This window comes from Homalodisca vitripennis, chromosome 3 (assembly GCF_021130785.1).
Source record: "Homalodisca vitripennis isolate AUS2020 chromosome 3, UT_GWSS_2.1, whole genome shotgun sequence".
NCBI lineage: Eukaryota > Metazoa > Arthropoda > Insecta > Hemiptera > Cicadellidae > Homalodisca > Homalodisca vitripennis.
The window spans coordinates 95740786-95758097 of record NC_060209.1 but is presented as its reverse complement, the minus strand read 5'-3'; the positions used below and the strand labels follow the sequence as shown (position 1 = coordinate 95758097).

Sequence of the window (17312 nt, the reverse complement as noted above, 5' to 3'; positions counted from 1 at the left end):
TTCTTGTTTTCTGCCTCCCAAAAGGAACTATGTCGGCGAGAAAGAGGTTTAGATTAGGTCATCGTAAATATATTACCAGTAGTAGCAAAGTTAAAGATACCCTTTACGAGCACTCATGTGATCTGAGCTGGAATTTGGGTACTACCTCGAGAGATTTTTTTCATTTTTCACCAGAAATACGAGATCACCGAAGCTCGCACTGATAACCAGAGACATTTCTGATCGGTACTTTCCCGACCTCAGATAACGGGCTAGACCAAGGCCGCACTATACACCGTGTATAGTGCGGCCTTGGTTAGACCGTTCAACGTGATCTGACGTTGAAAAAGTTGGACGATATGCCCCGTGTCCCGTGGCCCGGGCCTACCCAGCTTTTTTAAATTTTTTACCCAATTTATATGTTAAATCTTCGTTCAAAGTGTGCAAAATTTCCATTCGCGAGTTTTAAGTGATTACTTGAAACTGTTTGAAATAGAGTGGCAACGCTGCTTGTAGTACAGTCTGGCAGTAATCAGTAAAAGAAACTTTATGACAAGCGGGAAAACAGTCGTCATTGTCAATAACAGCAACAGCAGACAGAATTTTCGTGAACTGAAACTATTATTACGTAAATATACGCTTCTCGGCTTGCTTATGTTTCGTTCTTCTATAAATTAGTGTAACGTTCTGTGTCATGGACAAGTTTTTAGTTATTTTAAAAAAGGTTTCTTCAAAGACGAACAATCAAATACTTTTAATAATGGTGAGTCTTCTAGTAGTTTTATTGTTGATAACTCTAACTTAGCAGACACTAATAATCATATAAAGCTTATAGTAGACGAACGTTTCACATCTAATCAAAATCAACTGATACGACCACTTAATCTAATCGTAAATGCTAATGATGGACCAAAACAACCAAAGCTTAATTTTCCTAGACGGATATAGGAGGAAAACAACGGTCTTTCCAGAGTAACTTGTATGTAAATATTCTTAGATAGAACACTCAGGTTGAAATAACGCTATATTTTGTTTCTTCTGCCGGCATTATTCTGTCATAGGAAAGGAAACCGTCACTACTGTCGGATTTAATGACTGGAAAAATATAGCTAAAATGTCAGACAAATACGAACATTCCTACTCTCACAAATGTTGCCTACCTAAGTACAAAGGCTGGCTGGATTCTCAGAAAAATGGGGCTGTTTCGATTAAAATCATTGAACATACGGCTCAAACAATAAAAAAAATAGAGAAACAGTGAAAACACTTATAAGAAGCGTGCTATTTTATGCCCGTATGTATAGACATTGCTTTGAGAGGACACAGGGAGGTTCAATTTCATAACGAATATACCAAGATGACAATTTAGGTGATAGTGATGACTCAGATAATGTAAAGGAGCAATACCTAGAATGTAGGTAAGGCAGTAATTAATTATGAAAATTTTCAAGAATTGGTGAATTTGCTTTGTTTGGAAAATAACCAGTTTAATACCAATCTCAAAAACATGCCTGGAAATGCCAAGTATACATCTAAAGATGTACAAAATGAACTCTTATATGTAACTTCAAACTTAGTCACTCGCGACATAGTTGATAAAATAAAAACAAGCAATATGTATATAGCCTTATAGTCGATGAAGCTACATATTGAGGATGAAAGGAGCAAATGAGTATGTTTTGCCGTTACATTCATTAGTCTAAAATAAAGGAAAGGTATCATGGATTTGTTGAATTGTAAGAACTCACCGCTGAATCTCTAGCTATCAAGATAAAACATCTTTTGCTATCAATTGGTCTAAAAATTGAGAACTGTGTAAGCCAATCATATGGTGCTGCGTCTGTTATGTCGGGAAGATTTAATGAGTTGCACTCATTAATCAGAGAGATTGTTAATAATCCTTGCTCGTAGGCTACGTGAATTGCCATGCATATAGACTGATCTAGGTCTTGGTTAGCTAAGGATGTACAAATAGTTGGGGAAACTATGGGTCTTTTAGGAGCAGTTTATGCTTTCCAATCTTGCTCTACGCTTCGCCATGGACTGTTCATTTTTTCCATGGAGACCAAAACGGAGGGAAAAGTCATCACAGTACTTCAACACTGCAATATTAGATGGGTAGCAAAGTTATAAGGGTACAGTTCTTTAGGGACCTAGCTTTGACTTGGCTTTCGCTCTAGTAAGTCTTGAGGGTATATTACAGATTGTTAATATCCTATCAAAACAAATTCAGTCCTCGACCATAGATGTAGCCAAAAGTTCAATTAGTTTGGTTACGAATGGCTATACAAACTTGAAGAATTTATCCAAAAAACACTAAAAGTATGCAAAAATTGTGAGATTTATCACAAAAACACACTAGACACCGGAAACAGAAGTCAAACAACGACAAGCGTTGATCTCGATGATTATTTCGTCATGAAGACTACTGGCAAGGGATGATCTGAATTCCCAGACAAAAGTGAAAGTAGGGTACTTTAATGTTCTCGATAACATGTTATGTGAAATGGACAAAAGGTTTACCGATAGTGAATTCCAAATGGTTTTTATCTCAGCTTGTGGTCCAGAATCAAAACCTTTCTAAAATTCAGAAGTTTGTGTCATTTTGCAGTACAGTGCAAGGATCGTGACTTTACATCTACATTAAATGTTCAGTGTTGTTTAAGTAAACCAATGTTTAGTGACTCTAGAAGTATGGATATGTTGAAATCTTTATCCGATTTCCCATCATTTGAAGAGTTACAACCCATTATGACAATGTCAATGTTAATGACAATGCCCGTCTCTACAGCGACTGCTGAAAGGAAATTGAGGGCTACAATGACGGGAAGAGACTGAATATTATCTATTAAAAAGAAGCAAGCTATGAGCTTCTCAGCCACCCTGATCCTGTCAATGAAGAATTCACTTCCCAGAATTGCAGAAGATTCCAGTTTGTCATGAAATACTCTTAAACCGTTCAATTTAACTATCCGAAATGTACATATTACTCATTTAAGATGTATCACAGAGTTTTATGGTTCATTTTGATTTAAATATTATTTTTAACAAATACGTTTGTGACCCTTATAGGCAATAAAATATATTCTTTTTTAAATAAAAAGATTTTTATTTTTCATAGTTGACCTGGCTCCATAGTTTTAAAAGTAACAGTGTGATATGCTTTTATGTTGATCAATAATTTAGAAGGAATCAAAATGTACAATGCTACATAATACACCTAACCTAATACTAATTCATTCTCAGTTGTGGCTCATAGCCCTTGATAGACAATATACAAACTCAGTTTATATAAAAAAAATAACACGTAATGAATAAGTAAGTATACTCTACTCAAATAAAGTAAAGATACAATCCAAGTAGGCCCATTTTATTTATAGGTTTATTCTAATGGATATTAAAACTGGATTGTAGTTCTAGTCCTATCAAAGACCGAGTTGGTAGGCTATGACATTTTGGCAGTTATTTGAAACAATTTTAAAATACAAAGTTAAAGAAGTTTTATATCATATCTACATATTGTTTTATGAATGGTTAAAATTAAATACGTTTACAAAAATAAACCAACAAACTTAAATCTATCAAATTTTAGAATGAAACAACCTACGAAAAATGAAATGTTCTTATACTGACAATATTATAGCTAATTAGAGAATGCACCAAGTTACACTGAAGTATAAAATAGTTACTCTTTTATTGAACTTATTATTCCTATTTGCCTTGAGAGTGTAAATACCTTAATAAAAGCCTTAGAACTCACCATTTTACATATAACTTTTTAAAAAATCTACCCTTTACTAGGGAAGGAGTATTTCCCCCAGTGCCCCACCATAGCCATGACACCCCTAATCTGTGCATACCCAAAAAATAAATCCTAGAGCCGCCCCTGTGTGCAGCCTGTGCCGTGTCCGTCTCCGTACCGCCTCCGTTCGGTTCAGCTGCCGTGTGACACACGCCTTACCCTAGATCACGTCAATGGTAGAAATAGGTATGTCCGAGATTTCTTCAAATGGCTATGAATTCCCTTAGTAGTTACTAGGAGGCATTTTCTTTCTTATGCTTTGGTCTCGGACGATACCCCTCTTGTGGTGTGTATGTTCTGGATATGTCCTGTAGACACAGGATATGTAGACAGATATCGGAGTTTCTTTGATTATCTTAGAAGTACTAGAAAAGGTTTTACTACTCATATCAACCCCCTGTGGCTCTTCTAGGAGGCACAACTCAACACTAATTGTTATGCACTTAGTTTTTTATTAAGTGTATGTTTTAGACAGTGTAGTTGATACACAACATGGTGGTTGCAATTCCTGACTTACACGTGTCTCAACGCTCTGGTTTGATTTGTTTCTTTTAACATAGTTTGCTATTATGTATTAGGTTAGTTATTTACCTGAAGAAGAGATCGGACTGCTAACGGTAAGACTGCTAAGAGAAATGTAACGTTACTGATTGTTTGTATCACTGAACAATGGCAAATGTCCGGAAAAATCCTGTTTCCTTCACAATCCTTCAGTCATAAAAAACAAACTTCAAACAAAGAAAGGTAGTATTGTATTTGGATGTTTCCAGAAATAGAGATGTACATCAACATCATACATGGTGGCCTCTTCACTCTTCCAAATCACCATACTCAACTGTATGAAAGAAAATCATACAACGAACAGAAAATCTACAACCACCTCCCACCAGAGCCCCAGTCCAAGACAGGAAAACCACTAGAGTCAGCACTGCAAGAATGGCTACAGACTCACTGTTTTTACTAACTGGAACAATACTTACAAAAAGCAACTTCATTGTTACTATCTTTTGTTCTATACATCTATTTCTCAAAAAATGTAAACAATAAGTTTAAATAATATATTAACTGTACATTTGTATTCTTTAGTATTATAAATAAAGACTCGCCTTCGGCTCGCTGGGGCCACGCCCCCAGGCCCCCTTTTGGGTGTTGGCCAAATTAGGGGATAAGAGCGATTTGGTGATGGGTTAAATTCGGACGTGAGGTTTCCAAGTTTCATGTTCACAGTTGTATCCGTTCTCGAGAATGTGCGGGTGCTTTGCTAACGCTCAGCCAATTTATGAGTGATGTATAAAATAATCAATGGATTTCGTAGAAAATTAAGTGACGATGTTTTAGCAAAATTATAAGATATGAAGATTTTTGTGATAACTACAGTCCGTGATTAGATTTGCGAGGAAGTGGAAAATGGAGTGTTTAATTTTAACCAAACTTTTGAGTTTGAGGGCGTTTTGTGACTTAACCGTTAGAGATACAAGAAAAAGTCACTAACCTTTCTTGTCGGAAATTTGATTTTATTTCGATTCTAGCCTCAGATTTGAGCTACGACGTCTGGTTTAGCCAGTACAGAGCATAGAAAGATAGTCTGCACTGGTCATCTATGGTGATTTTTTTAGTATAAATATAATAAATAACGATCTTAAGTCAGTATTTTTAAGTTGTTTACGAGGTTTAATTTGCTCAGGAGTTAATATAGCTATGCCAGGAAATTCCCAGGGGGGGGGTTAATGTTACCGAGGAAATGTTATGTCCGAGCTTAAGATTACTGGTTTAGGAGTGAAAAGTTGACCAATTTTATCAAATTTTTTAGATTAATTCAAACTTTTGACTTCAAAGGCATTTTGTTGTGGCTTAACCGTTAGAGATACGACAAAAAGTTTCGATTACGTCGTCAGATTTTAGCTGCGAGCTTTGGTTTAGCCAGGACTGAGCTCGGAAGAAAAGTCTGCACTGGTCAGCTATCTTGAATTGTTTAGTATAAACATAATAAAAACCGACCTTAAGGCAGTATTTTAAGTTGAACAGTTGGTTTAATATCATCAGGAGATTATATAGTCAAGCCAGGAAATTCCCTGGGGGGGGGGGTTAATGTTACCGGGGGGTTAACACATCAGGGGGTTTAATTTACTCAGGAGGTTATCTGGTCATACCAGGAAATTCCAGGGGGGTTTAATGTTACCTTCTCTAACGCTCAGCCAATTCACGATGTGGGGTTGTAGTCACTCGTTAAATTAGTAACACAAGTTAAATCCAGAACAAGAACGGATTGCACAAATTACAGTCGCATCATATTTACAACTCCTGAAATTGCTAAATACGACCAAGATTTTGCCATTAAGAGAGATTTTAGGGCTTACGTAAGGACATACGACAAAAAGCTACCTAACCTTTTTTTAGATTTCTTGATTGTCTAGTTATTGAACATTTAGGATTTAAGTTATGACCAATGGTTCGGCTGCTACCGCCTCCAGAAACAAAATTTTCACCTAAAAATTATAAAATATTTCCTTTTAAACAGGTTTTTCGGCCAGACCATTTAGGATAGGGCAAAAAGTTACTAGACTTTTTTTGTAGAACACGTCGTTTACTAAAACTTATTAAATGACATGTTTTAAGATACGACCAACCGTTTAGCCGTTATCAAGCCCGGAATGTAAATTTGTAGGCGAAAATTTCCAAATATTTTCACTTAATCGCGTTTTGCGGTCAAACTAATGGAGATATAGTAAAAAGTCACTAAACCTTTTTTGTAGATCATATTATTTCCTAAATCTAACCTTTGTTTTATTTTGACCTCCGACCAATTGTTTCGCCGCTATCGACCCCAAAAACAAAGTTTTCACGTGAAAATTACAAAAAAATTGCACATAATCACGTTTTTCGGCCAAACCAATTGAGATAGGGCAAAAAGTCACTGGACCTTTTCTGTAGATCGCGCAGTTTGCTAATTTGATGGGTCAATCAGATTTGAGCTACGATCAACGGTTCGGGCACTATCGGGCTCAAAACATAAGTTTTATCGAAAAAATCTCTGGAATGTCAAATATTCGAGCGTTTTGTCGCTTAACCATGGAAGATAGAGCAAAAAGTCACCGGACCTTTTTTGTAGTTCACTTCATTCCTGACTAACGATTTTTTGTCAGATCCGAGCTAGCTCCAACGGTTCGCCCGCTATTGGGCTTACAAAAAAGGCCTGCAAGGGTAAAAAATGCGCGTTTTTTTGCGAATGTTTTTGCGAATTAAAAATTCCCGGTTTTCAGACTTTTCCTATTGGTTATACGGCAAAAGGTACCTGCGTGCAAAATTTCAAGTTTCTAGCACTTCTAGAAGTAGGTTAGAATTTGTATACACATATCAGTCAGTCAGTTTCACATACGGCTGTATAGTATATTAGATAGATGATTCTGATACTGAATTATGCATCTCCAATCATGGGATTTATCTGAGCATCATTGTAACCTATCACTCAGTAGGCTGGCAAAATATATCAAATTGTTGAGCTAAGATTTCTCCCACAAATGTTTCTTTTCGACTATAGTGTCGACTGTATTGGGTGAGTGGAGCACCAGCTTAATCTGTATTTTGGAAGCCACACAATTGGCATGTAATACTGTAGTTACATAACTAGAAAATTAATTAGATGATACAACATTTAAAACTCAATTTATTAAGTTAATTTGTTCAATCAAATGTTATTTCTCATAGCCATGACGCAATATATTTCTTAGAAATCCCACCAATTAGGGAAGTGAAATCCCAATAACTCTTCTAATAAATCAGTATAAAACTCTTCTTTTTTTGTACAAAAATTTTGTCAGTTTGTCCCAAGCAATGCCTATGTGTTGTTGGAAGCAAATGTGTCTTTGATCAGTTTTTAACTGATTTGTGAAAAATACTCATTCAATGTTGAATTACTCACTTTTTTATTTCAGCTGCAAAATGCAGTCAAACAGATTTAGACATAATATTTATATATGTATTAATCGTCCAAAACTGTTAAAATTAATATAAAAAAGTTATCAAATTGCATTGAGAAGTAAAACACAGGTGTAACAAAAATAAATAGTTTATTATACAACATACAAGGATGATCAGGAAAAGTTGCAACAGTTGCGGATGGAGACGTGGTCCCGCTTAGGTGCTTTTTTGAGATCTTGAATAGTGTCCATAAGAGGTTTGTTTTGAGTTTCTGGCAGGAGAAGAGTCAGCAAAGCTGAGAACACAGCCAAGCCTCCACACAGAGTGCTGGGAATGTACCAAGCATATCTGCCCTATAAATAACAGATAATGATTATGAGAACATGTAACAGGCACTTAGAGTGTTGATTGTATGTGAGTTCTAGCTAGTGGGATCAAGTTTTATTTTTAGTTTCTAGTTTTAGTGGACTGAAAAACCAAAAGCTATGTTTTATCTTACTTTACATAAAATTTGTTTTTTGTAAAATATTTCAGTGATGATTAACTCTCTGTTATGCCAAGCTACCTCCATTCAGAATGGCATATTTAATCCGCCCCTGGATTATATTGGGTTTTGTTCTGTAGGTCATGCAAAAAAATGTTCAAAAACAGTAATCATCTGGAAATTTTACCAGGAGTGTGATAACAATACGCAGACTTATATTAAATTTATACTTTACAATGTATATCAACAGACATACAACATTATGATGCAACATCTGCTCCATTATACAATGATTTATGGGAGAGGAAGAAACATTTTTAAAGCTAGACACTAGACACATTGACTAGGGACTTGCCCACCTATAACACCTTATGAGAAGATGGTCTACTTACCATAATGTCGACAACATATGGAGCAAAGATTGAACCCAGCTGAGATACTGCAAGAGATGTGCCAATTGCAGTGTTCCTATTGGATGTAGGGAACAATTCTGATGTGTGAAGAATGATGACAGCAAACACTGCGCTATCAGCAAACCTTCCCAATAATGCCACTATCAAGATCATTAACTTGTTTTCTGAAAATGTTTCATGTAATTATTGCTACGCCATACCAACTGCATAGATATATGTAAATATTATAAAATAACCTAATTCATTTTGATTGGTGCCTGGAAAGAGAGACAAAATAATAAAAAGAAACAATTTGAATATCTTAAAATTGGATTTGTTACAGAATGATAAATGATTTTAATTCTGGATGCTGATACATGCAGTTGGCTATGTGTTTTTCCGCTGTATCTACTATCTATGTTTGTATTTGTAAATTGGCTGCTGCCGTTGGAAAATAAAAAGAAATAAAAAGAAAGAAGAAATAAAACAAGTAGAAATAAATGCAACCGGAATTCTGTGGAGTCTAAATGCAAACATTGTAGCAACAGCAAATCAATTTCACTATCTAGATTATTAAATTTTATCTGAAACATTTCACTACATTTTTGTCACATGTAACACCACTACTCAATGTGCAAAAAACCAATTTTTTAGTTATTTATTTATTTATAAAACTAAGAACAGTGCGTTGTTACTAGTCCACTCTTAATGAAACAAACAAAGTCGTTCAATTCAAATCATGAACTATTTCAGAAACGTTCTGGAGAGCCATTGTGAGTTAACAAATGTTGGACCATAACTGTTGACCAAAACAAGTTCAAGAAGGTTTCTGGAAACGTCCACAAGCAGCAGGTATCTAGAAACACAGTTTACACAGGTATCAAGACACACCACTGTAGAACAGATACCAGCCATCTAGTTAGCCACAACAGAAGACAGTTAGCAGGTATGTAGATACACCCATGCAGAAAGACCACCAGCCCATCCACAACAGAAGACAGCAGGTATCCAGATACAACCCTGCAGAAAGACCACCAGCCCATCCACAACAGAAGACAGATAGCAGGTATCTAGATACACCTCTGCAGAAAGAGCACCAGCCCATCGCAGCAGAAGACAGCAGGTATCCAGATACACCCCTGCAGAAAGACCACCAGCCCATCCACAACAGAAGACAGCAGGTATCCAGATACACCCCTGCAGAAAGACCACCAGCCCATCCATAACAGAAGACAGCAGGTATCCAGATACACCCCTGCAGAAAGACCACCAGCCCATCCGCAGCAGAAGACAAATAGCAGGTATCTAGATACACCCCTGCAGAAAGACCACTAGCCAATCCGGGACAGAAAGTTAGCAGAAGTATCTATCTGAGCAGGCCATCAACCTTGAGTCATTGTATCATATCAGTTTTACGTTTTACCAATTTATTATTTTGTTAATAGTTCTAAATTTAATTACTTATTACTAGACTAAAAAAATTTAGTTGTTTATAGGTAAACTTATTTATTAAGTCAAATAAGAATATTATGCACGTAACCTTTTCATAGTAGTACATAATACATGTACAATATATTTCCACTTAAAGACAATACAAGCTTTCACTATTTTAGTGATTGATTACTTGTTTAAACCTTCTTTACACCTAAAGCTGATTTATATTACCAGCTGAAATAAACAGTATTGCAATCAGTGACACTCCTGAGACAAGGAACAGCAATGCTCCCGTAAATTTGCGTCCAAACCACGACAGTATGATGAGAGGTAGCACATACGATGGGGCTTCCACCAAGCCTGAGAGTGCCAGGTAAATGTAGCGGTTGGATGAGAAGTTGTCTGCGTTTAGAGCTGAAAAAAAAACATAAGCTTAGACTTTGATTATAATCATAATAAGTGTTAAGTATTCAACAATGACATCTGGAACATAAAAATCAGTTACATATAGTGCAATCAACAAACTTTTATTGACAGCATTAAAGCAACTTTGTTGAGTGATTTTAATCTTGTTGTTTTTTATCTTAGGGAATGTAATATTTAGATTTGACTTTAACATAGTTACAGTTGACCTTACATAGTTTAAAGTTCTCCCACTCATTGATCCTTCTGCTGGCCAATGGCATTCAGTTAGGACTATTGAAACATTAAGTATCCAACAAAGCCCTAAAGTGTAAGCATGCAGCATTTGACCAATTAGGCTTTACTAAAAGAAGCTGGATGCAATAATTAGTCATACAGTAAAAGTTCACACATAACTTCCACCCTTTGAAAGAAACTGATACAGTTATTTTTTATTTAAATTGTTCAAAGTGTCTGTGGTCCCATTTCATCTAGTAATAACTTCTAAATACAAACTAACAAATGGATCATGGGCAAGTACACCCTGGCATTCTACATAATATATTTTTCTCTTAAAGATCATTATCATGCAGAAGTATAGAGAAACAAGTTCAACCCAATATTGGCAGGAAGTCATAGCTCTTTTCATACATCAATTCATAACAGCTAAAACGCGTTAAGACCGTCTATGAAAGGAATCTCTTCTGCACAGCATTGATTCTAACAAGTGTCTAACTAAACCCCTTTAATGAGATCATTTTGCTTATTTAATCCGTACTGAATTCATTTCATGCTTATTAAATGAGTTATAACATATATTCTAAATTTATATCTCTAAAGAGTTGACTAGAAATATAATTTCATTTCAAGCTCTCCAGAAAATTCACATACAACTTATTCAGGACTGAATTATTTTGAAATTTGTTGTGTTTTTGTTACAGCCTATTTTATATAAAATAATTTAAGCGATTAGAGAATTGGTGCTAGAAACTAAGATTCATACTAAACAAACTGCCATAAAGTTTATATCATTATGTTAATCTACTATTGTTTTTTATGGCCTCTAAATTTCAGATAGTTATGTGACCCAAGTATATGCAAAGGTTTCACTCATTTTCTTAGAACTTGGAAGGAATTTGGAGTCTGGCGAAAACTTCTAAATTAAAATTTGGTTTCTCATAAGTTTACCACACATTACTTGTTTTGTCACTAGTAATATCTCATATACTAAACTCAGTTTTGTCTAGGGTCAGTGTAGACTAAGAAACAGTGAACACTGGGTATATCTGCAGTTCTCTCCAGCAATTAGAAATGTCATAAACCAACTATGGCTTTTTCTACAGTTTGTATTGACAAGACAATCAACCTGTACTTTAAGTTTTCAGCTGATCTCTTTATTTTAAATAGGATGCAAAGGGGGACCAAGTTGATTTATATATCAAATTCAACAAAACAATCAGTGTGATGGTCATAGGTCTTTATAATGAATTAATCTAGAGATCAAAGTAAATAAATATGAACCAATAGTGTTAACGTCTCTAAATATATCTACTATAATTTGGGCATTGTAGTGCTCTTGGCTTGGGGATCAAAGGCTTGAGAGAAATCTTGTATATATCTGATACTAAACCTTAAATAACCTCACTCCCTTATTTTTACTTCTACAGTGTTGAACAGTGGCACACTTCATAGACATTTCAACAGCATTTTAATTTCTTTGGTGTTACTGCTGATTATTATACAAAAGCTATTTAGATGTATGCAAATTAAAATTGTCATTTAGAAAAATATATATAAAACAAAGCATGAATATATTTGGATGTGTATGCAAGCCGTACATTTATAATAAAACATCCTGTGAGGTTTTTAAGGGGGTTCGGTATGCCCTATCCTTCCCATGTTAATTTGGCCAATTTTATGTACCTTTTTCTCAGAAACCTTTAAAGCTATCATCAACAAACTTTAGGACACTACTATTTAGACCTTTGTTAACATTTAGAGCGGAAGACATTATAAAAATCTATTTTAAATTTTTATTAAAAAAATTATAATTATAAATTATTTTACAAAAAATTAATAAATTTTTTATTTACAACAAATTAAATAAAAACTTCTTTTTTTTACTTTGTTCCGCTCTAAATGTTAACAAAGGTCTAAATAGTAGTGTCCTAAAGTTTGATGATGATAGCTTTAAAGGTTTCTGAGAAAAAGGTACATAAAATTGGCCAAATTAACATGGGAAGGATAGGGCATACCGAACCCCCTTATGAAATATTAAGGAGAAAACTGTTGAAGGTATCCTACTATTCTTATGAGGTAAAACTAAGAGTCGTTTTGGTGTAGTCAAATCCTAAATGTGAGTTCTGAATCACCACCAAACCACAAAATGGACTAGATACAAGGGCAGGGCTTATGAGAAGTTAACCATAAAACAAGTAGACTTTGGTAGCTGTTGCATTTAGGTCAGTGATAAAAAAATATAGACTACATGCAATAAGGGAAGGATTTTTCAGAAGTCAGCCTTAAAACAAGAAGTTATCAATAGCTGATGTAATTTGAGTTTGTTAGTTTACAACAGTACGAGACAAGGCCTTTGATGAAAGATTTCTAAGAAGTCAGCTACAAAAGTAGCAGCCATAATAGCTGTAGTATTTTATCTTTGTTAGGCCTTTGATAAAAGGCAGACTTTTTGTGTCAAAAGATTTATTTACAAAATTTTAACTCATGTAAAAATGATAATAATTAATTACAATGCATCATACATTAAAAGCAAATACATATGCATGTATTTCCATACATAACTTAAGTGTATTTGTAATGAATAAAGCTATAATGAATATTTATAGCTAAATGGAGAATTTATATCAGCGATTTCAATTCAATAGCTTAGAAGAAATTATTCAAAAAAACCTTGACTCACCTAGAACGTAGTATGATAAGGCTGCTATGAACCATGTTAAGTAACAGATACATATTCTTCGACATAATTCAGCTGTTGAAAACAGGCCAAACAATTTGCGGAACCCGTCAAATATTCTCTTGTGCAAGGGAACAAATGGTCCTTCTTCTCTCTGAAAAACAGGTGACGGTTCCATATATAAATTATACTTGTAATTATAAGGAAGAAATCACTAGTATGCAGTCCTGATGTTTACAACGTGCTTTAAAACAATATGCTAGCACTGAAATCTTTCTTGAAAGTGTAAGGAAAAAAAACCACCTGCGTGCTGTCCTTACGTTTACAGTGTGACATTAATCATTGTAATAGCACTGAAGTAAACGATTAGGCTCTATGTTTATTTCAAATCTATACATACATTTAGATGACATTGAATTATTAATTGTTAGAATTCGGTTATGATAGTACTGGAATACTTCTAGGCTGTTTTCAGTTCACTCTGTGTCAAGGAAAGCTGAAAATAAAATCTTGAAATATTTCAGCCTTGCTGTGGAGAGTTACCTTCAGTCAGGAAATTTTAAACCAAAATTGGCAGGATGACAATGATCATCTGCGGGGGAATGAAGGGGTTGAAGCTTTGAGTAGTGAAGCAAGGTATCAGACGTTAAAAGTTATTGCCATAACAAATATTTAAAATCACAAAAATTGTAATAAATAAATATAGGAACTGTCTATTAGAATGTATAAAATTTCTGATTCAGATGTAAATTTTTTAATTTATATTGTTAAAAATTAGTTGTTCCAGACAAAATAACTTTTTTGATAATATAATAAATTACCAAACAATATAGTTGAAATGTTTTATGTCATGTGATGGAGCCCAATATATCCGAATACTGGTGTAGTGTCTATATTTAATGATAGGTTAAATGCAAACAATGACGAATAAACAAAAAAAAAAATAGAATCTAACTCATACAGCAATTACGCTTTAAAAGAAAAATACACATAAACTCAGTAATGTAGATGATGCCTTCGGTTACTACATTGAGGTAATATTTCAGTATTATGATAATTTCTGTGAAATAAGAAATTAAAATAATTCTTTGAACAAATTTAGACTGTAAAATGACTTGACCAAGAACTTAAAAATTTGAGGGATTATAACGTTTGGTACATATGATGAATTAAAAACATTATACAAATGTACAAATGAGGATTGAGATAATAAATAAAGAGATTTGTATGTAGAATGTAAACATATTATAGATATCATGTAAGCCAGGGAAAAAACATTACATTCTGAAAATACACCCTACAGCTGTAAAATAATAAGTATAAGCAGTAATACACAAAACAGTACAGGAAATAATCATGCATGCTATTAAACTATTAGATACATATTTGCAGAACAATGAATATACCATTAGCTGTTAGACGTGGATTTGCTCTAAATTTTGTGTTGTTGTTGTTTTTTTTAATAAAAACAGGGACACTATGGGCATATTCCTTTTAAATTAAATTCTAAAAGATATTTCAACTTCCTGATCCATTTTAGATTTAGGTTTAAAGTACAGTGATCTCGGAACATGAATTCAGTAAGTGAAACAAATTTTGTAAGTACCTACCTGTGGTATAATAACTCAAATTTCTCTCCAATATTTCCATGATATTTGATTGAATACATCCAATGATTTCAGTAATAATTAAAACTATTGTAGGCCAGTTTGAGGAAGCCTAAAGTCAAAGTCTTTAGCTTTCGAGTTATCATTCAATGTTTATTATTAAGATCATTGGCTTTTATTTCATGCTTAGCACTTGTATAATCACTTCTAGTTTGAATGAACTATAATTCTGACACTGGTTGAGCTTCTGGTCTAAGGTATTTCCGGTTCTATAGTTAATTTTACTTTGATACCCTGATCAAGAATATATATACATACGTTAGTCTGAGAAGCCTACTTTGGTAAAATAACTACTAAGGAGGACCACTGATCAAGTACTGCATACTTAATTTCTGAAAAATGTACAGTTAAAAGTATATTTTTTCTAAGACATCACATTTTAATATCTGAATAACCTCTGTCCTCAACAGTAGTTACAGAAAAGATATTTAAATAAGAAATAGTGTTACTTTTAAGCTTACTCAATGCTTTCAAGCCTATAAATTTAAAGAAATTTAAAGTGGTACTAAAATTAATTAAATATTGATTGTGTTGTCACACTAGAATATTTAAAAGTGAACTGTTGATTACCTTTTAATAGGCTCTTTTAATTAATAGCATGTGTTTGCTGCAATTCATTTCTTATAAGAGTTTTCCTAACTTTAGATAGAAGCCAGTGTGGTGGAGCTCTGAGGATGGGGAGAAAAATCCTTTCATCCTCAAGGTAAACCTTTGTACCAAATCTTATATCTCTATATTTCATGTATACCTTTATATTTTTTGCTGGGCGTTGATGAATAAAGTCAGTAAGTCAGTCAGAACATAATTTACATATATAATAAATTTAAGTGGGATGTCATTACAGATAAATATGTTATAAATTTTCCAAGTTAATCTTATCAACAAGGTTTTACGGTATTTAAAATTAATTGGTAAAGGAAATTATTTTTGATGTTGTGGAGCCTGTAACTTACCTATACATTTACAGTAAATTAGCCTTAGAGTGTTATATCTCTGTTCTGAATTGGCAACAATTTTGTACTTGTTACATAAACTTTGAGTAACCTTGGACATGTTAATATTAACTTATTACACATATTGTTTATTCACTGATTGCCTGAGGTATAATTCTGTCACAAATATATATATATGTGTGTGTGTGTGTGTGTGTGTGTGTGTGTGTGTGTGTGTGTGTGTGTGTGTGTGTGTGTGTGTGTGTGTGTGTGTGAGTGTGTGTGGTTAATCCAAGTATCGAACTGTATAATTTCCCTGGTCACTGGGGTATTAATGACCCTTAAAAGATGAGGTTCTTTCAATTCTTTTTATTTATTTTGCTAAACATAAGTACAAGAATTTATATTACTTTGTATGGGGTACTGTGAGGAGCTCTGTTTGAATAAATTAAAAATATTCAATGCAGTATTTAATACATGTTATACCCATCATTCATGGGGTGGGAGGAGTGAAAGCATCGAATGAGGTAGTCAAATGGAACTTTTTAAAATTATTGTATGTGGGGTCTGTTTAAGTACATGCAGGGTTGTTGCAATATGAGGCTAGTTCCGATATTTGTTATCGATATCAATATCAAGCTTGGATATCGATACACCGATATTATCGAATCCAAATATCGATATCCTTAATATCGACCGATATCGATAAATAAGGAAAGGGGAATGATTAAATTGGTGTATACAACCTTTCATTGTATGAGTGTGTGTAACTAGTATAATCAAAGATACAACTTGCAAGTTCGTTTCCAAAATAATGTTTTTAATACAAGTACAACTTAATACATTAAAAAAATACCATTATTTAAAGATAAAAAAAAGAAATTCCTTAAATAATTCTATTTAACATTTTTTAATTAAGAATCATTTGAAGCACAATTATTAAAAAAAAACAATTGTCAAAATAAGAATAAAAATTACAATTTTAAATTTCAATATAAATCTATAAGAATCTAACCTGGGTTTTAAGAACAACACTTTCATTTTAAAAAGCAACTATATTATATATGCTTAACTGAACCAAGCATCGTCTGGTTACTTTTTACTCAATCTGCAAAGTTAATTTCTTTTCTGGTGTTGCATTTAACAACTGAACAAAGCAAGTTGTTTGAGTTTTGCTTTCGTAAAACTAATAAAGCCAAAATAATAAATAATTACAATTTTTCATTCAGTATCATATCAAAACCCCGATATTTGTATATTTCTTCCGATATCACGATAATATCGGATAACTTATATCGATACCAATATAGGAAATATCGAAACGATAATATCGATATATATTGATATTGATAATATTGCAACATCCCTAAGTACATGAGTCATCA

At 33.7% G+C, this 17312-nt stretch overlaps 1 protein-coding gene across 4 annotated transcripts in view; it reads right to left on the bottom strand.

The window, feature by feature from the left end:
• Positions 1-7831: 7831 nt before the first annotated feature.
• The window catches only part of LOC124357195 (organic cation transporter protein-like), a 105897-nt gene continuing 96416 nt past the window's right edge, over positions 7832-17312 (bottom strand). For all 4 annotated transcript variants that reach the window (XM_046808731.1, XM_046808732.1, XM_046808734.1 and 1 more), the window contains 4 exons: positions 13332-13482; positions 10241-10423; positions 8576-8760; positions 7832-8052 (listed from right to left, as the gene is read on the bottom strand). In XM_046808731.1, the coding sequence (XP_046664687.1) occupies positions 7873-8052; positions 8576-8760; positions 10241-10423; positions 13332-13482 (699 nt within the window). In that variant the 3' untranslated portion in view covers positions 7832-7872. The remainder of the gene's footprint in view (positions 8053-8575; positions 8761-10240; positions 10424-13331; positions 13483-17312) is intronic.